Source organism: Convolutriloba macropyga, chromosome 12 (assembly GCF_964194025.1).
Source record: "Convolutriloba macropyga chromosome 12, txConMacr16.3, whole genome shotgun sequence".
Taxonomy (NCBI): Eukaryota; Metazoa; Xenacoelomorpha; order Acoela; family Convolutidae; genus Convolutriloba; species Convolutriloba macropyga.
The window spans coordinates 37,352,175-37,372,245 of record NC_134479.1 but is presented as its reverse complement, the minus strand read 5'-3'; the positions used below and the strand labels follow the sequence as shown (position 1 = coordinate 37,372,245).

Sequence of the window (20,071 nt, the reverse complement as noted above, 5' to 3'; positions counted from 1 at the left end):
CTTGAACGAAGTTCATAGCAATTATTGTAAACGTGTGTCTTTTTTATGCAAAATTTTCGCCTGACAATTTTGACTTTTCGAGCGACTTTTACGCCCTTGACTTTTTGCGTTTCGCCTGATCTAAAATTCTCTCTCAATCACAATTTCAAACAGCTGAACTCAATTGGCGGTAATTTTATACTAAAAGTCAAATGAAAAGTGCGCCGAAACGGGTGCCATTTTTTACTTTAAATCTTAATAGTGGTATATGTTAACCTCTAATGTGGTTATTTGAAGCCCACTATTGAACTTCTTAGTTCCATTTAGGCTCCCCCTTCCCCCCCCCCCCGACTGAAGCAGGCTGCAATTCATTAGAGCTCCCACTAGTCGTTCGAGAACAATTCTTCCGACGTTTAGTCGGTTATGTTTCTATTTCAGGTCCACAGGGGGAATGAGAAGCATGCATCAATTTGCAGCTGATCAAGACAGTGGAGATGATGATGAAGACGATGAAGATGACGAGAGGAACTTCAGGTCCGAATCTCCTCCAATGATATACCACCAGGCCACTCACGCCGCCGCTGCAATGATAGCAAAACGCCAAGACAGATATTGACGGATGATTTTGAAAACTTCTTCACAATAGAAACAAGACGATTTATGTAATAAGCAATAGTAATAGAAATTGAGCTACGTTCATGTGACTCAATTGAGAGCAAATTAGAGTGTTAAAATGCCAATCTTGGGTAATCATATTTTACCTATGGGTGAGAAACAGTTCCCCAATGCCCTAAGGTATTCGACATCAAAAATAAACCGAGGTCTTCGTGTTAAAAATGACTACAAACAAAAACTAGGCCCGGTTATTGCCTCTATAACGATGATTAATACCTATTGTTGGTGTGCCTGAAGTGCATACAATTAGCTTGACTGTACTCTTGTTAATGGTTCTAACGATGATTGCGATATACTAGTAAACACGAAGTCTATAGATGACAGGAATTTTTTTCCTTACCTCATGACCAGGAACAATGAGTTCAGGAACAATTCTGCTGATTTTCCTAATTTCCATTTGCAATACCATTCTAATGTTTCTGTGCTGTTGATATGATATATCATGTTTATTCTGTAAATGTTTGTAAATAGATCTTCTGTAATGTAAAAATGCACCTAATTTTGTCGATCATTCCACCTAATTAAGAATTAAGAATTGCCATTTTAGCCTTAGTTTATATACGGTTATTAATTGCTCTCAAACGAAGTTTGTAGCAATTATATTAGTCCTGTCGTATTTTTATGCGATTTTTTGTTTGAACGATTTTTTAACTAATCCATTTGACTTTTCGTTCTCAAAAACGGGATAAACATGAAGCGCCCAGTGAGCATCAAGTTCTCTTAGAGCCTTTCAGCTCGCTAATCTCCAAGTATACGATTCACAGAGGCTGTTTTGGAGACGTATACTCATGGTGTGAAGAGTTCCTAAACCTTCCTAAAGAATGGTGTGAAGATTTTCTTAGAGTTCTTTAACTTAAATAGCATGAAAACTCTCACAAATGGAATTTTGAGAGTTTTCATGCTATTTGTTTAGAGATTGTTCAGAGATTGTTTTCTCGCTCCACATTAAAAGCAGTTTGAAAAAAATTCCGAGCTGCCTTGCAACTCGTTTTAACTTCTCCTTCTACATCAGCGTAACAAAAACGACCACTGTTTTTTGGCTTCCCGCTTACAACAAAAAGACGAGAAAACTACGTTTTGTTCTTAAAAGACAGCGCGCTAGTACAATTCTTTAAACGTGAGAGAATCTCGTGTCTAATTGTAAAATTTTGATTTACCTCTTAATACATGTAAAACTAAAATGTAATTCCTGGAACTACAGCTCAGACGGTAATCACAGAAAATTCAGTGTTTGTTTTTACGAATTTTTAAAAGACAAGAGAAGGCTACTAATTGCTGCGATCAGCTATCGCTATCGCAAACATTAATATATCTGTTAATATTTGAAGATTCAGTTATTCAAGAGCTCTTCAATGATACCTCTTTTCAATGTCGACGCTTGAGATGTGGGTCGGCCAAAATTGGCTGAACAAAAATAGTGGGGCTGGTACAAAGTTTCAAACTACGCTTTCATTGGTGGTTGGAAAAATGGAGCTTTAGTAACCGGAACTACATGGACAATCGTTTTTCAGATATTGTGCAAATCTGACTGTGCGACTTGCGCCAACAACACTGCGGATATCTCTCCGTCGTAGTCTCCGCAGTACATACCCTCGTAACCTCCCCTTTCTACCCTCTAAGAGAGGGTCTTTCCCCTTACCTTCCTGCGTTCTGATTGGCCAGTTACTTCTCGCCGTACCTGTGGTTGGGGCTAATAGTTGTTCGAAGGAGGAACAGTTTTATAGCAGCAGCAGTATGGATTCACCAGTTATCAAACCAACGGCCGAACACAAAGGCACGGTATGTACAATTACTGAGCAGTGATCATTCGTAAAAATTACGGGTCTTTCCCATTATGCCCCCCATAAATTATAGCCCCCATTATGGTATACTTACCATGATTTGGAGGCTATAGTTTATCTGACCTCTAGGCCTGAGGGGGGGGGGGGCTATAATGAGAAAGACCCAAAATTATAACCCAAAAATTTCATTATTTCGCCACATCATAGTTTTAAGAAGTTTGTTAGCACTAGGTGTTTTGAACTCATTTCAAAGTATGTGGTGATAACAAGAACTCAAACAAAAAGTTTCAAGATAGCCGAATCTCGGCGCAACAGAGGCTGAATTCGTAAAGCTTTGATTTAATTAATATAGACAATTTTATCTGCCTGATCTGGACTTCAAAAGTTCAGCCAAAATTAATCACATTTTCTGCTTGATGAATTCACTTCCCTTGGCGCTCAGATTGAAGTCACAACACAAATAGAGTAGGTACGAGGATGGAAATAATCCATTGCAAATGTTCTTAATGAAGCAACATTTAACTGTTCACGAAGCTTTTTGCTGGCAGAATTTTTGAAGGCAGAAAGTCGGAAAGACACTGTTACCTGTGATCCCTAGCTTGGTGAGCCTGGAGCCCCCCCCCCTCTCCAGTGCTGTAAATAGCCTGGGAGTGAGGGTGGCTTTAACGCCATGTAAAGTTAGAAATAGGTAACAAGCACTTCTGTTCAATTAAGGAAGTTGATTATTGTTAGTGTCTATTCATGATTTACATGTTTAGGTGATCTTTCTGCATGGCTTAGGTGACACTGGGCATGGGTGGTCTGCAGGATTCGAGACAATTAGAGAACCCAATCTCAAATACATCTTCCCAACTGCGTAAGATAGGCTGCCACTGATTGTGAATCTGTATTAGTTATTAAAGCATCATTGAAGTTCGTCTCCTTTTTAATATGACTGGCAGCAACGAAGTATGAGGCAATAATTGAAGTCGTATGAATCTTTATTCAAAATTTTTTGCTTGGCCGTTTTTATTCTTTCGAGTGAGTTTTTCACGCCTGACTTTTGCGTGACCGAAATCAAGCTCAGAATTATAAGCTTCGGCGAATTTTAACTTAATTAGCGGCTGATAACTAATAACGGTCGAATTAACATTCGCGCATTTCATTCACTTTCGGTTTTATAAATTCTATAAATGAAACCAATTTCGGCGCGCATTTCATTTGACATTCAGTAGTGAACTGCCGCAATTCAAGTTCACGGCTTAAAACTCTGAAGCTAATGATAATGAGCGCAGATGAAGTAGGATAGGATTAAATCGAGCCTCCGTCTGTAATTCGAGAGCAATACGTTCGACTTAAGTTGCTTTATGTTCGTACTTGGTCGGAGCGTTAGTTTTTATTGTTGTCGACGATTCGTTTCAATGAGGTAAAATAAGACAATCTGTAATTGATATTATTTCAGTCCTATGGTTCCAGTCTTGTGGCATCAGTTTAATAGTTGGTTTTTGATCTTAAGCATCCAGAAATTTAGATTTTCACCGCAATATCAAACTTCTGTTTGAAAATAAAGATTGAAAATATTTTCAGTTGCAATTCAACTAGACTTTTTTTAGGGAACAAGAGCTAAAACTTAGAGCTAGTCAGACCATAGCTCTACTTGTTCTCAATAAAAAAATCTTATATTTTCATTCGGATTCTAGTCCCTTTGGAAAAAGTTCCTTTCTTTCATTTATAAATCCTCTTTTATGGCTTTGATGTGTGATGATGTTGCTGATTATACCTCTCGACAACAATAATTTTACTTAAATAGGAAATCAAATTACTTTCAAATGTGCCTATGTTTGTCTTGTATTGTTTCAGAACAGTCAAGCCGGTTTCACTCAATGGAGGGTTTCCTATGCCTAGTTGGTAGGTTGGAAAGCTGTTTTCATCTTTATTTGCTCGGCGAAATTTCACAGCTCAACACACACACACATACACACACACACACACACACACACACACACACACACACACACACACACACTGTTGCCCCCCATCACCCTCCCCACCCCCAGCGCTAACCTCACGCCCCTTCAATTAAGCTAAAGCTAGCCTCACTAAACCGTGGCTAGCTACTGACGAAGCCAACCAATCGCCGGTCGTTTGAGAGTAATTCGCCCGACGTACATTGCTCTCAAACGACCATACATTTTACAAATTTCTTTTGTACAAAGTATCTTTTGTACAAAGTATTTCTTCAAAGTATCTTTTGTTTAGGTTTGATATCATCAGTTTAGACAACTCGGGCAAGGAAGACGAATTGGGAATCAAAAGAGCGGCTGGAGATCGTAAGTGTGACTAGTTGCTGTTGAACAAAATTTGTGGCAATTTTTTGTTTTCTTGGTCTTTTTATTGCACTTACGTTTTTTTTTGGAATTAGCATGGCACAAGGTATATTATATCCCACCAGCGCCATCCAGGTACTAGATCATTATTCATTTGTTTTCATACCTGTCTTTTTTGGTTTTTATTCACAGTACGAGGTGTATTTTTGATTTATTATTAAGCCAAATATGTTTATTGTCCACGCCTTTTTTGCAGAGTAGTGCATGAAGTTAACCGATTTGTTTTGTGTTTTGTACTCTTGAACGATTTTTTGTTGTTTTGTAATCATTCTATAATTGATTTGTTTTTGTTAATTTTTTTTGTATTATTTAGTGTTTAAATGATTGTTTTATATATCTTGCAATTATGCGATTTTTGCCTTGTTTGATCAGTTTTTCTTCGAATTTGCTATTTGTTTTATGAGTTTAATGTTCTTAGGAACCTCTAGAGAAGGCATTGTGTCTGCAAATTCCAAGCAATTTCAGAGCGAAATAGAGCGAAGTTGGGTTTTTGATTTTTTTTTCGGCAGTGTCTCTTACAAAAATTTGCCTGTTGTTTTATTGTCTTATTTGCTATTGGTGTCCTGTAAGAGACTGTTAAACGTATATTTAGTGAAATATAATTAAATGCAGGAAGAGGTCGAATAAAAATGGAATTTTGGTTTGGGAGTCAACTTGTTTGTGTTATTTATTTTTTCTAGATTTTTGTTCATAAGATCATATAATGACTTTAAGTGCACTTCGTTTTTGAAGGTGTTGGAAAGAACAGTTATTAGATGTTCTTTGCTGCCAATTCAAAAACAATGTTTGTGGTTGTATTTTTTCTTCAAATATTTGGCATTTAGAGATTTGTTTAGGATTATTTAGATTACTATTTGTACCATCTTCCTGAATTGTCTATGTAATCTGCGTTTAATACTTTTTAGCGGCTCTGTTTAATTTCTGCTTTTGTTTTTGGCAGTGTTGTTTGCTGCGAATTGTGTTTGAGTTTTCGGCAATTTTTTGACGTAGAACAGTGTATTACGATAATAATGCCTTGCGTAAGATTTAACATTTACTTGTTTTCGATGAATTTTACATTTAGATGTTTTTTGAGCTGTGAGAGACATTAAAACAGCACTGAGTGTTAAATTTTCTATTTAGTCTTAATTTTCTGCCTTGTTTTTTGATATCAATTGCTCTCGAGAAATGTTCTGAGCATTTATAGGACCCTGTTGCACTCTTTTAATTATTTCAGCTGCTTTTGCTGGATTTTTATTTGTTTTCTCATTCTTGGAGATCTTTTTAACCTTCCAGTCTGCCGTTTTAGCTAGCTAGCTACATTTGATACCAGACCCACGCTAGTTGTTCTGAGAGCAAGTCGTCCAAGGATTACAAAACGTGTTTGCCACAAAAATTCCCCTTGGTTGTTCAAAAGCAAGACTGTTAGTTGCTCTCGAACAAAGTTTAAGGCAATTATTGTAAATGTGTGTCTTTTTAACATTCAAAATTGTCGCTTGACCGTTTTTTTCTAGGACTCTTCGATGTTACTTATCCGTGACTTTTTTACGCTGGACTTGATTTTTCTGAGTGAGTTTAATTGAGGATTCAGAAGTTAAGCCTGTTGCCAAAACAAAACTGATTGTGAGAGAAGAGCGTCAATATACAGTGTAGCTTAGTGGTTGCTCTCCAGAACTCTTGCTCTCATTCTGAAATAAAGTTTGTTGCTTATAAAAAAGCTACTCTGAACGAAAGAGGATCAAAGCCATTGTTCCTAAGTGGGTAAGGTCATGCTGACATCCTGGAGGGGTTCGAAAACCCTTGGGGTCGTTTTTGCACGCATAAAATATTTCTAAGCTACGGGCCCTTTAAATTAAATTTCCCCTCGCCTTTCGTTTGAGAGCAATTCATCCGACGCTTGTGGGTTTATGTTTTTTAGAACAGCTTATACTAATACATTGATTGAATCCCTATAAAGTCAATATTTTTAGATCATTGTTTGGCTGTAATTTTATTTCTTCCCAGCATTTCTCCATTTTTTCACGTGCTTTATTGCACTTATGTCAACGTGGCAAATATTAATTGTAATTTTTTCTTAATCTGAGGGTTTTAGGAAGCATAAAAATATTTTTGTGTCATAACTTTGTCCGGTTGTCTACTGGGTATGTATTGGAAACCTAATGAAATATTAACATGAAATATTATACCTATTGATAATATATAACCTATTGAAATATTAACATGTGAATGACTAGAAAGGCTCAGATAGATAAAGTATTTTGATTGAAATCAAGATTTTGTCTTGTATTATTCATTCTGGTGGTCGAAACCTTTCCATTCGACTTATGACCTTTCCTTTCGAGTCTACCGAAAATAATCAAAATTGACTGGAATAAAGAGCAAGGTACGTAATTGGGAGTAAGAAAGTGGCTTTGGTGCTCGTCATGCAAAAGATACCAGTTATACATTTTAGTGTTGGATATGGTGGACAAGGAGGCCGCGTCATCCAACCTGCCCCTGAGCAAGATCATGATTGGTGGCTTTTCACAAGGTGGTGCAACTGCGCTTTACGCTGCAGCAACCTCTCAGAAACAGTTGGGAGGCGTAATAGCTTTGAGCTCCTGGCTACCTCTTCACAAAACTGTCGATGTAAGTTCGTATCTTGTATACAAGACCCAAATTATTTCACGTGCTGAATTGGAACCCTTTTATATTTCGAATGTCACCTTTCGTTGATCAAATATAGGAAACATGCGTATTTTAGTATCTTTGTTAACGTTTGTTAAATGCTGATTCTACTGAATCATCATACTTCTGTTAATGAGACTGTATATTGACCAAGACATTAATGGTCCGATTGAGAGTTTGACGTTTCCTAGTATATGTTTTTATTTTCTCTCGAGCGTAATTTAAAGTGATTACTGAAGTCGTGTGTCTTTTTAAAGGCAAATTTTTGCTCACCGTTTTGACTTTTATCACCACTTTCTCGATTTTTGCGTGCTCTTAATTGCTCTCTTTACTGTTTTAAGCAGTTGAACTCTTTTGTGACAGAAACCAAAATCGACGTAATCTGAATAGTCGGAGTTGTTAAATTCTTGGCATTGCTCGGACTACTCTTTTATGATCTTTGTTACACACAAGTTTACAGAGACCGTATTCATGTGTTGGTGTGCCCTGTCGAAATTATTGACTTCTCTTTCATCTCCATTCAGCGAAAAGTTTGCGCGAAAAAATTTTCGCTAAGCGAGCAAAATTTTTTCGACCATATGCGGCTTTTGGAAGCATTTTATTTTACTTTTTCAGTTTAATTGGTTTTTCTGAACCACATTAACAAGTAGCTTTACGTTTGGGAGCACTTTATCGGTTTTTGTAATTTTCCTTTTTTTGATGGTCCTGCGTATTTTTTTTGTTGGCTGTAGTTTTTCATTAGTTTCTGTGGACTTTTGGTTTCGTAAAAATCACATTAATTTTGTTTTAGTTGAAGAAAAAGGCTAAATTTAAATATTTTTTTTTCATTATATTTTCTGTATTCAAAGCTTTCTGTCTAGTTCATCTTTTTTTCAATCTTTTATTTTTTTTGTAGTGTAGTGAATGGTTTAATTATGTTTGTTTGTAGAGTTTTTGGTTCTCAGCAAAAAAAGAATTGATTACTCATCTCGTAAAATGAATTAATACTGCAGATCGAGTAGTTTTTATTTCTTGCTTATGTTTTAAGTACTTTCCAGAAAGTTTAGGTGTCTTTTGTGTGGTCAATGAATAAGCAGAAAATCAATCTTAAAGTTTCTTGAGAACAGTTGTTCGAAAATCGCATTTTTATAGAATAAAATTCAACATTTTCTACTTTAATTCTTTATGCTCGTTTTTTTCTCCCTGTTTGCTATGCATCGCTGGTTTTGTTTTGCCATCATTTGATATCACTTTTTTGAAGACGATGACATCTTACCTGCCATTCTAGAATAAACAATGCTTCTGGAGTCACATTTTACTTGACCAAAGATACTTCGAGTCGAATCCGGAGTCTTTCGGGTATGTGTTAGGATCTATCTGTTCACACTTTTTATGATTTTTGTAGGAAATTTGGTCACGCCGATACAGAAAATGGACAGACAAGCGAGTGATTTTTTGGCTTGAACTCTCACATGGTTTTCTCGATTGCACTTTTTTGTACACTTGCGTCATCAAATTTCTTGAATATTTACATTTTTTTTGTTTTTCCGAAGGTTTTTTAAATCCAAGCGTGTGGAAATTTTACTTTGACGTCGATTTCCGTGATCGGATTTTTTTTGTCCATCCAAGCGATTTTGTGAATTCTTGGTCTAGTCTTTTGTTCAATCAACGAGTTTTCTTGAAGTTGTGTCAGGACTGGTATGTTTTTTCAATTCGATTTTCCTTTTGATCTTTTTTTTCGCTTTTATTAAATGACAATTATAACGTTTGACTCGTGACTTACCTCAATCACTGTTTGAACTTAATAGATTTTATTTTATTTCACGCATGTCATTGAATTACGCAGTTTAGTGGTTACGGCCATTGTCAAGAGAGCAAAATCAAAGGAAACGGTATAAACCGTTGATGCCCGGTCATTGTCATTGTACATAATAGGTTATCAAAGTTCATTTGAGCGATTGCTAGCTGACATTAGTATTAGGCTTATTAGCTTTCAGTTTAGACGAAGAATTGATTCTAGTTTTAAAAATAAACTGAAACTGCACACTAAATTAAAACTCTCTCTCTCTCTCTCTCTCTCTCTCTCTCTGACACTTGGAATCAATTCTGGCAATCGTCATTTTTTTTGTTTAAATCCCGATTTGTGTCAACGGTGGCTGGTTTTGTTTTGGTATATCCCCGCTTGGATTTTTATGTGAAAAGCAAAATGTATTTTTCTTTGCCTTGATGTATCTGCTTAACCTGCTCCCTTTAACTGAAGTCTTCTTAGCCCTGGCGATGCTAGAAGTTTTCATTTGCATGAGAGCATATGGTTGGACGTCATTCGTTTGTGCCTGAGATTTAGAATCTTTTCGGTTTGTGCCCCCAGCAAAGAGGGTGCCTATTTGCACCCCCGAAAGCACGTGTCATTTTAGTGGGGGGAATTATATACACAAATGGGTTTTTTGTTCAGTCAATTTTGGCCGATCGATATAATCATCGCAGAGAGTTGTGATTGGTATGATTAGAAAGCCCGTCCAGCATGGAATACGGAATTAAGAAAGATTTGATTTTGGGTTTTTATAAGGAGTTATCGAGGTTTAAAGTTTTTTAAATAGTAGACGATATTCCGTTGTTTTTTTATTCTCATTTTCTGTATTTTTGACCAATTTTTCGTCAATTTTGTTAATTTATTTTGAGATTGTTAACGTTAGTTTTTTTTGATTTTATCTTTGAAGATAGAGGGGGTTCGCTGAATTGTTCAATCTGAGTTTTTTGGCCAAATTGTATGCTAAATTTTTCAAAATTCAGACTTTTATCCTCAAAAACGTGACCAAATGTTCTTTTAGCCCACTTTCTCTGATATTGCTGAACGTATACACCTTAAAACTGCGGGCATATTCTTCGTATGCTCAAAAAGAGAGTTAATTGCACTCACGCTGGCTTGAATAGTCTTCTGAAATCATAATTTTGCCAGATTGTCACAAATTTAGTCTCGATAATTGAACGAAATGCATTATTTATTTTTTAAATTCCAAAATTTTTTTTTAAAAAATTGATCTATTTCGAAAAACATTGAACGATTGAGTGTTTTCTTAGCCAGGCAAGAGTATCAGGGTTGATATTTATATCACCATGGATCCTTACGGAAAAAAATTCAGATTTTAATGGGGCGAGGCCTTTTTTTGAAAAAACTTTCCGCATTTAGTTTCTTATGCAAATTACTGACAAGAATTACAAATCAAGGCTCAATTATTGACAGATAATATTTACAAAAAATGGGGACCAACGACCATGTATTATGGTTTCAGAGTAAAGCTCATGGTTTTTATGGCTCTGACCCATTGATTTCGTAAAATTTTGTGGATTTCTTGTTTTGCTTTTTTTTGTAGTTCAGTTTGGTGTAAATAGGCGCGAAGCGATAGCGGATATTATTGGGGACATCGTGGTTTGTTACACTCCAAAGGATACGGGTTGTATTGGTTTGCTGTCTTTTTTAATCTCTGTTCACGCTTTTTTCGGCTTTTTCACGTCAGTGAAAAGTAAAATTAGAGTGGTGATTTTAGTCATGCTGAAGTACACTAAAGGAAGCGAAAATTAGAGTAGGTTTAAGGCGTGACTTTTTTCAAACTACCTTTAAAGTAGAGTCAGAAATTGGCGTTTAAACATATTTTTGGTTTTTGATAGGGAGTTTTTTTCACGTGGGTGAATTTAACTTCGGTTTCTTTTCCTTGAGTGCTTTTAGTATGATCCATATATGTTCTAATTGCGACTAGTTTACATATTGTACTTATACTTGATAATAGTAGATCTCAATTGCTTCCCCAGGTTGTATAACAACCTATTTAAACCTTTCAGTGTTTAGCTAGAAAATCTTTAAGCAAAAGCTTTCCTCAACTGTTTCCTTTTTGCTTTGATTTTTGTCATCCTGTAACTTAATGCGACTAATCAGAAGCGTCAATAACTTTTATAATAAAAACATTATTTTTTTGTTGGTTATATTTTGTTTTGACTTCTGGCTTGGACCATTTAATTTCATAGAAAATTTTCGATATTTCTATTCGGTTCAGTTTTTGGGTTTCTTTGTGTTGGCATTTCTACGCATTGCTTTTTGTAAGGAAGATTCGTTGATGTTCAGATGAAGAGCAAGTGATGATTTGTAGTTCTTGCAGATAACATCTTATAATTAGTTGTCCACAATCTGTTTTGTCGAAATCTTATGTCTAATATGACTTTCGAAATTGTTTTTTTTTTCGAAAACATCTAGATTTTTGAGCTGCTCCATTTTTTAAATTGTTTTGTGGTCGATTTGTAGCTTAGTCTCTGTAAAGACAGGTCACCGTTTCTAGTGAGCTATACTTTAAGAAATGACGTCTTTTGTTTCAACCAATTTGTTACTAAAAATGTTTGAAATTTTTATGTTTGTACAATTCCCTGGCGATGTACAATAGCCCTGGCGATGATAAAAGTTTTCATTTGCATGAGAGCATATGGTTGGACTTCATTCGTTTGTGCCTGAGATTTAGAATCTTTTCAGTTTGTGCCCCCAGCAAAGAGGGTGCCTATTTGCACCCCCAAAAGCACGTGTCATTTTAGTGGGGGGAACTTTATACACAAATGGGTTTTTTGTTCAGTCAATTTTGGCCGATCGATATAATAATCGCAGAGAGTTGTGATTGGTATCATTAGAAAGCCCGTCCAGCATAGAATACGGAATTAAAAAGATTTTTTGAGATTGGGTTTTTATAGGGAGTTATCGAGGTTTATCGTCAAAAATGTGACCAAATATTCTTTTAGCCCACTTTCTCTGATTTTGCTGATAGCAGATACCTTAAAACTGCGGGAATATTCTTCGTATGCTCAATACGAGCTAATTGCTCTCCCGCTGGCTTTAAGAGTCTTCTGAAATTATAATTTTGCCAGATTGTCACAAATTTAATCTCGATAATTAAACGAAATGCATTATTTTTTATATACCAAAACATTTTGTTTAAGAATTGTTCTATTTCGCGAAAATTTGATCGATTGAGTGTTTTCGTAGCCAGGCAAGAGTATCAGGGTTGATATTTATATCACCATGGATCCTTACGGAAAAAATTTCAGATTTTAATGGGGCGAGGCCTTTTTTTGAAAAAACTTTCCGCATTTAGTTTCTTATGCAAATTACTGACAAGAATTACAAATCAAGGCTCAATTATTGACAGATAATATTTACAAAAAATGGGGACCAACGACCATAAATTATGGTTTCAGGGTAAAGCTCATGGTTTTTATGGCTCTGACCCATTGATATCGTAAAATTTTGTGGATTTCTTATGTTTTGCTTTCATTTTTTTTGTAGTTCAGTTTGGTGTAAATAGGCGCAAAGCGATAGATATTATTGGGGACATCTTGGTTTGTTGCAACCGAAAAGATTTGGGTTTTATTGGGGTGCTGTTTTTTTAAGCTCTGTTCACGCTTTTTTCGGCTTTTTCACGTCTGTGAAAAGTCAAAAATTAGAGTGGTGATTTTAGTCACGCTGAAGTACACTAAAGGAAACGAAAATTAGAGTAGGTTTAAGGCGTGATTTTTTTCAAACTACCTTTAAAGTAGAGTCAGAAATTGGTGTTTAACAAATTTTCGAGTTTTGATAGGGAGTTTTTTTCACGTGGGTCAATTTGACTTCGGTTTTCAGAGTTTCTTTTCCTTGAGTGCTTTAAGTATGATACATATGTGTTCTAATTGCGAGTGTTCTAGTTGTTAAGTGTTCTAGTTGACATATTGTACGACCTATACTTGATAATAGTAGATCTCAAATGCTTCCCCAGGTTGTATAACAACTTATTTAATCCTTTCAGTATATAGCTATTTCTTTTAATGACTTTCAAAGAAAATTTTTAAGAAAAAAGGTTTCCTCAACTTTTTCCTTTTTGCTTTGATTTTTGTCATCCTGTATTTTAATGCCACTAATAAGAAGCTTCAATTATTTTTATAATAGAAACATTATTTTATTTATTGGTTATATGTTTTGACTGATGGTTTGGACCATTTAATTTCATAGAAATTTTTCGAGTTTTCTATTCTGTTCAGTTTTTGGGTTTCTTTGTGTTGGCATTTCTACGTATTGCTTTTTATAAGGAAGATTCGTTGATGTTCAGATGAAGAGCAAGTGATGATTTGTAGTTCTTGCAGATAACATCTTATAATTAGTTGTCCACAATCTGTTTTGTCGAAATCTTATGTGTAATATGACTTTCGAAAATGTTTTTTTTTCAAAAACATCTAGATTTTTGAGCTGCTCCATTTCTTAAAGTGTTTTGTGGTCGACTTGTAGCTTCGTCTGTGTAAAGATGGACCACCGTTTCTAGTGAGCTATACTTTAATAAATGACGGCTTTAGTTTCAACCAATTGTTTCTCGGCTTTGTTACTAAAAATGTTTTATACATCTGTACAATTCAAAAGACTTTTGTTTTCTTTTTAAATTTTAAAATTAATGGTACGTCCCATTGGCTTTGAAACATTGCGTAATTGGAAATTTTTTATTGCTCCTGTTGAAAAGTTTTTGGTTTTAACGGCTTCCCTGCCATTTTCGCGCATAGTTTAATTTTGCCGGTGTTTGTCCTTCTTTTTGTAGTCGTATGACACTGATGCACTGGATAATGGCAGCTCTCAATTGGTTCCTATGGAGATATAAATGAAGATTTTAGTGTTTTCAGTTAATATCTAATGATATAAATCACTTTGAAGTTAATTGTTTTCAAAAGTAGAAACGAATTCCTGAACTGCGCACCTTTCTTTTTGGTCTTTTTGTCGACCTGTTACCCAGTCGCATCGAGGACAAGGACAGGTCCCATTTCTTTTCTATTGAAATATGGGTTAATAAGTTTTGTTTAGGTTTTATCTGATGCAAGTTTGGTTTTGTTATGATTTTTAAAACATATAGACATCGAGTTTTGGTCGTAATTAATGTTTGCTATTCGAATTTTATTATGGTCTTTTCCAGTAGTCCTTTTAACAACAAGTTTTATCGGCCCTCTAGCGTGGCGTTATTGTATTCCATTTGCGGTTTATTGAACGATACGCATGTTTTTGAAAGTTTTCTATCTCTTCGTCATTTGGTAGCCAATTATGTCAAGAATGTGGATGAACGGGGTCGGAACATTATGTACGTACGCACATTACCGAGCCTCCTTGTTTTACATATGAGTTTACTACGTTATGGCACGAGCTTTTGAACGGGGGGCAACAACAGAATAATGAGTTTACTATATAATGGCACGTGCTTTTGAATGGGGGTGGGGGGAAGAGGGAAAGATCAATTATTATGATTAATCTATTATTTTTTTATTTTGTTAATCAATTGGTTAATCAATTAATTTATGATTAATTATGAGCGATTGCTAGCTGGCATTAATATTAAATTAAGCTTGTTAATTATATTTTTAGAATCTAATTGAAACTGCACGACAACTGGAAAATAACCGAACCGGGGGACAAACGGAAAAGATCCGAATTTTTTCTTATTAATTTTGAGCGATTGCTAGCTGGTATTAATATTAAGCTTATTAAATATAATTTTAGAATCTAATCGAATCTGCACGCCAAATTAGAACACTTTTTGACACTTGTCAATTTTTATCTCTGTATTTTTCTCTTTTTCTGTTTCAATTCCGATATTCTTCAACGATGGCTAATTTCTGGCGATTTGGCGGCGAAGTTTGGCAATGTGTTACGGTTTGATCTTAAAAATGAGTTATGGCTTTTAAAATAATTTTTCTGTCGAGTAAATTATTAGACTAAAAATGCCCCAAATTTTAATTTTTATTTTGAAGCAATCCAAATTTCCACGACCAATTTCTTTTCAATGGTAGACACAATTTTTGTTGAAAATGCGATCATTGATTGAAAAATACGATAGTCGTCGGATGAATAGTTTTCAAAAAGAAGGAAAACAGTGCTTTTTTTCAAATTTTTGTTGAATTTTGTTAATTAAGCTGAGAATTGGGCTATATTTTATTAGGAAAATTCTATTTATTTGAGCGTTTCTTCACTCTGTAAATGATCAATTTAACCAGAGCGCTGACCTCAGTATCCGTATTCAAGGACTAAATGTTTGTTCAGGCCGGTGACATTCCGCACAGGGGAGTGCCAGTGTTGCAGTGTCATGGGGATTCAGATCCACTCGTCACCTACACCTTCGGAGATATGTCACACAAGCTCTTGGTCAAGAAGGGCATGTCCAACTACACGTTCAAAAGTTACCCCGGCATGACCCACGGCTCTTCCGCTCAGGTGAGAACAAAACGTGAAAATCTTGTAATGATTTGGATCTAATCTGTCCCTATAGCCTTGTTGGTACATAACTGTGGCGTTTTTCATTTGAATGTAGAAATATGTAGATTGTTAGTGCATCGCCACATTGGCTCAATCGTATCCAATAGAGGTTTTTCTTTGTGAGATGCATACAGTTCGAATTTTTATCAGAAGCATTATGAAAAAAAAATGTTTTACCGTGTTGGATTTGAAAACAACACAACAGAATGATTTATGCATATGGTACAGACTAAGAAAATTAATCTTCAGCTATTACATCTAAGAAAAAAATAATTAGCAAATTAAGAACGACAAAAAGCACAACGACATTTAATTGACCACCTACAGGTTACATTCAGATTAAATTTTGTGCACGTATTGTGAGAAAAAAAAATTTCCAGTAAAAGTTTGTAATTTGAGATTGGCCAGTTGGTAGGATATTGAAGTTACAAGTATCGCTAAAATTGGGCACATAAGTATCTAACCGTTTAAAAAAGATTTAGCTGTCAGCTGATTCTTCGTAGGACTCACTACAATATATTCGTTAGAGTTAGTTCGAAGTATTTTATATTTTGTATTGATAGAAAAAATACTCAAATTGAATTCACGAATTACCCAATACAATGGAAATAAAGAAACGAAGATGCTGATCTGTTAGTTGATAGCATATCGGATTTTTATTTTTGACAAAGGAAGATGTGTGTTGTAGTCATTCCTTCAATAGGACCAGCATAAACCTTTCCAATAAACATTTTCTATTAATCTGAGATGGCTAATATCAGCGTACCAAGCTTGAGAACCGTAAAGGAATATTGAATAAACCCAAAAAATACCAATTTTACTTGATGCTGTTCGGTAAGCTGTAAGGCACATTGTGCCGAAGACATTTATTATTTCTGAGCTTCTCTAGATTTTTTCGTACATGATTACTCCACTTTGACATTTCTATGCCCAAGTCACTTGTTTTATCAACTTTTCGTAACTAACGGGACTCACTACTGAAAAATTATCGCACTTCTCAGACACTTGTAGATAAACACATTTTCAGCGTTGAAAGAAAGATCATTTTCGGCTGCCAAAGTAAAAAACTTGTTGAGGTCTTTCTGTCATCTGCTGAACATTACTTTTCCCGCACATGTCAATTTTGTGTCGTCTGTAAAGCAAACAACTTGAGCTTTCCGGTAAGGACATGTCAATATAAACTAGAAAAAGCAAGAGTCTCAAAGCACTGCCTTGAGGCACTCCACTAGTAACCATACTTTCATCAGATAACGTCCCATTTACTTTTAATCGTTGCGATCTATCACTTCAGTAAGTGTTAAAATTTGTTATCGCGTCCATAAAAAGCATCATTGATGGTGTCAAAAACCTTAACAAAGTTCAGGTAGATTAGGGTTTGCTCTAAATTGTCATTATCAGATTTTGAGTACAGCTCGTGCAAGCAAATAATCCTTCAATTTTTTGTCGAATGCGCTTTTTTGAATCCATGTTGACGGCAATTCAACTTGTATCGCAGTTTTGGGTAAAGAAAATCGTGTAAGAGAACCTCTAATGATCGACAGATACAGCTGAATAGTAGTGGGTATCTTTAAACTTGACCGAGCTACGAAGAAATTCTTTCGCTCCAGTTGGCACTTGATTTTGACAAGAAGCAGCCGTCCATTGATATTGCTGGCTTTGCCTATTCCCTCCGATTGCTCTGAATATCAACATCGATGGATCCGGTTATTTGAGTGGCAACTTCATGGTATTTGAGTGACAACTTTTTTATCTTTGATTGAGCTGATGGGAGTAGCTCCCTTGATTACCAAATATAATTTTTTTGCTCTCTGTTTATGCTGTTCTCGGCGGATTTCTCGCTATTCACGTCTGTGCCTTGTTGTCTTTTTGTCTAAGCACATACTTGAATAACTTTCTGGCTCTTTCTGCTGCCTACTGGAGCAGAAACCACAGATGAAAATCTTGCTGCAGTCGAAGAATTTTACTGTATGATAACTTAAGTTAGAAAGTGGCATGCTGCATTACTGCATGCGAATTCTTTCTCCATGGAGATTTCCTTGGAAAGTTATCCTCTCGTTGGCATTCTCAAAATAAAAACGTCCTAGTTTTAGTAAACACACCGTACCACTGTGAGCAGTGAAACTTAATTGGCAGCTGTCTCAAAGCACTTATTATAATCAAGGATCGCTGGGTTAATATTAGTTGATAATTTGAACGAGGCAATGGAAATGGTATCTGCTCTGCTGCCGGAATCTAAAATTCCCTGTAAGTTTGGCTACCCAATCAAAGTCTGACCTATAATATCAAGTAACCACAAAGTGAGCTGAAACAATTAAATATCATTCCGGGTGCAATTGAAGATTATTTAATAAATTCATGACAACAATTAGGCTAGCTTACAAAAATACGGTTTTTATGTCTCCTGAGCTAATAAAGTATTTTTTCAAAAAATTTTTGTGTATTTTTTGCTGTTTCATACTTTTTTCTTTTCCTACTTTTGCGATAGCTGTGTTATTATGTGGCTCGTTAATATGTTAAAGCTTGAACTTTCTCCTGATGGAAGGGGCAGAGTAGATTCAATGGTGCTTAGAAATAATGTGCTGTACGGGGAGCATTGAGACCCTCAAAGAACCCACCCCGATTCTCTGATGGGAAAGTGATAAACTCGAGAAAATTAATTGGACTTTTTGAATTTGGTGACAGACTTTCAATGTTTCTTTTGTTTCAGGAAATGAGGGACGTCAAAGATTTCATCAAGACAATTCTTCTCTGAGCAGAGTCTTGATCCCCAGCAATTCACCGAAGATTGAGCAAGCGAACAGTGTAATTCAAGCGAGATAATATCAAATCAAATTTCGTTCGTTTTCGACTTAGATAATCTGCCAACAACTGAACTGTAATTTTGCTGAACATTGCTCGTTTAGTTCCTGCAGTATTTGTTCTTCCTGTAGTTTGGTAATTCTCTATATCATCAATATTCAGTTAATATAGGAGTTGGTGTTATCGTAATAATGCTATCCCTCCCCAAGAAATGCATTATTTAAACTAGCAGTACTCACCGTAAACGTTTTATGGTGTCTTTTACAATCATACAAATGACGTTATGCTAAAGTATCAAAAATCAAGTTTTTACATGTTTCCGGAGATTTGAATGGATAGGGAAACAGGGCTCAAAGTGACAAAAGTAAGGTTTTTCCCATTTTAGCCCTCTAATAGGGTATATATACGGTTTTTTTTTGGGGGGGGGGACGGGACGGGCCCGGTTTGTAATGGGAAAGACCTCAAAATTCAAAAACAAATTGTTGATTGGTGGAATCTGGTGCGAATCAATGGTGGAACTGGATGGATATATTTGTTTTCATTATTAGTTCGACTGATAATAATAAACTTTTCTGATTCAATCTCTTGCAAGCAATTAAATTGCGAATTCTTGCTTTTATGTTATTACGAATGTTAACGATGTTATTGGATAGTATTTATTTGATCATATTCGACAGAATCAAATTTGAAATAAATTGTTGCTTTCCATTTTCTTTTCAGTGATGTACCGAAACTTCTATTTTATAGTCTCTAGTGTGGATTCGCAGTGTAAATTGAGAACAATCTAAAGCAATATTTTATTCAAATTTTGAGTGAGTGGTATCTTTTCCTATTGTACCCTCACCCTCAAGATTAGTGGGTGCATATTATTAGTTGCAACCCCCAAGCGCCATATTTTGACATAAGTAGTTACTACGTAATGACACGTGCGCTTTAACGGTTGGGGGGGGGGGGCAAATGTCTGGGGACACAAATAGAAGAGGTCGAAAATTTATTTTGTTATTAATAGCCTCGAAGCGGTAGCGGCTATTATTGGGGACATCGTGGTTTTTTACAATTCAAAGAATTTGAATTGTATTGGGGCGCTGTTTTTTTTAAGATCTCTTCACACATTTTTATGATTTTTGAAGTCAAATTGGAGTAGTGATTTTGGTCATGCCGAAACAGGAAGTGGAGCGAAAAAGCGAGTGGTTTTGCGCTAATTTTGAAGTAGAGAGACAACGGTGTTTGAACAAAAATTTGCTTTCTCGCTAGTGGTATTACACGCGGCAATTTCACTTTGATTTTTATTTTTTTTCCAGTTTTTGGATCGGATATTTTTTCCCAATCCATTCATAGTCCATTCTAGGCCTAGTTTTTTTAATTACACCAAATTTTTGCATTTCTCGCTAGTGGTTTTTTGTTCACATGCGGCATTTTGACATTGATTTTGTTTTTTTTTTATTTTTTTTGATCTGATTCTTTAGAAATGGTTTTCCCAATTCACTCATAGTCCGTTCTAGGTCTAGTTTTTTGTTTAGTCAATGAAAATTCTTTGAATTGTATTTCAGGAC

The 20,071-nt window shown here is 35.5% G+C and overlaps 2 protein-coding genes across 3 annotated transcripts in view; both read left to right on the top strand.

Annotated features, from left to right (window-relative positions):
- The window catches only part of LOC142351073 (kinesin-associated protein 3-like), a 46,156-nt gene extending 44,956 nt beyond the window's left edge, over nt 1–1,200 (top strand). For both annotated transcript variants that reach the window (XM_075403157.1, XM_075403156.1), the window contains exon 17: nt 418–1,200. In XM_075403157.1, the coding sequence (XP_075259272.1) occupies nt 418–595 (178 nt within the window). In that variant the 3' untranslated portion in view covers nt 596–1,200. The remainder of the gene's footprint in view (nt 1–417) is intronic.
- A 961-nt stretch (nt 1,201–2,161) lies between these two features.
- On the top strand, nt 2,162–19,226 carry LOC142350990 (acyl-protein thioesterase 1-like). Its single transcript, XM_075403021.1, has 7 exons — nt 2,162–2,433; nt 3,194–3,291; nt 4,275–4,322; nt 4,674–4,744; nt 7,233–7,408; nt 15,507–15,677; nt 18,427–19,226. The coding sequence occupies exons 1-7, from the start codon at nt 2,389–2,391 to the stop codon at nt 18,469–18,471; spliced, it is 654 nt and encodes a 217-aa protein (XP_075259136.1). The 5' UTR covers nt 2,162–2,388; the 3' UTR covers nt 18,472–19,226.
- Nucleotides 19,227–20,071: the final 845 nt, after the last annotated feature.

Coding starts and splice junctions, on each gene's coding strand:
- LOC142350990 (XM_075403021.1), top strand. CDS start 2,389: ATGGATTCACCAGTTATCAAACCAACGGCCGAACACAAAGGCACG. Junction 4,323..4,673: donor GGGTTTCCTATGCCTAGTTG/GTAGGTTGGAAA, acceptor TCTTTTGTTTAG/GTTTGATATCATCAGTTTAG. Junction 4,745..7,232: donor CAAAAGAGCGGCTGGAGATC/GTAAGTGTGACT, acceptor TATACATTTTAG/TGTTGGATATGGTGGACAAG.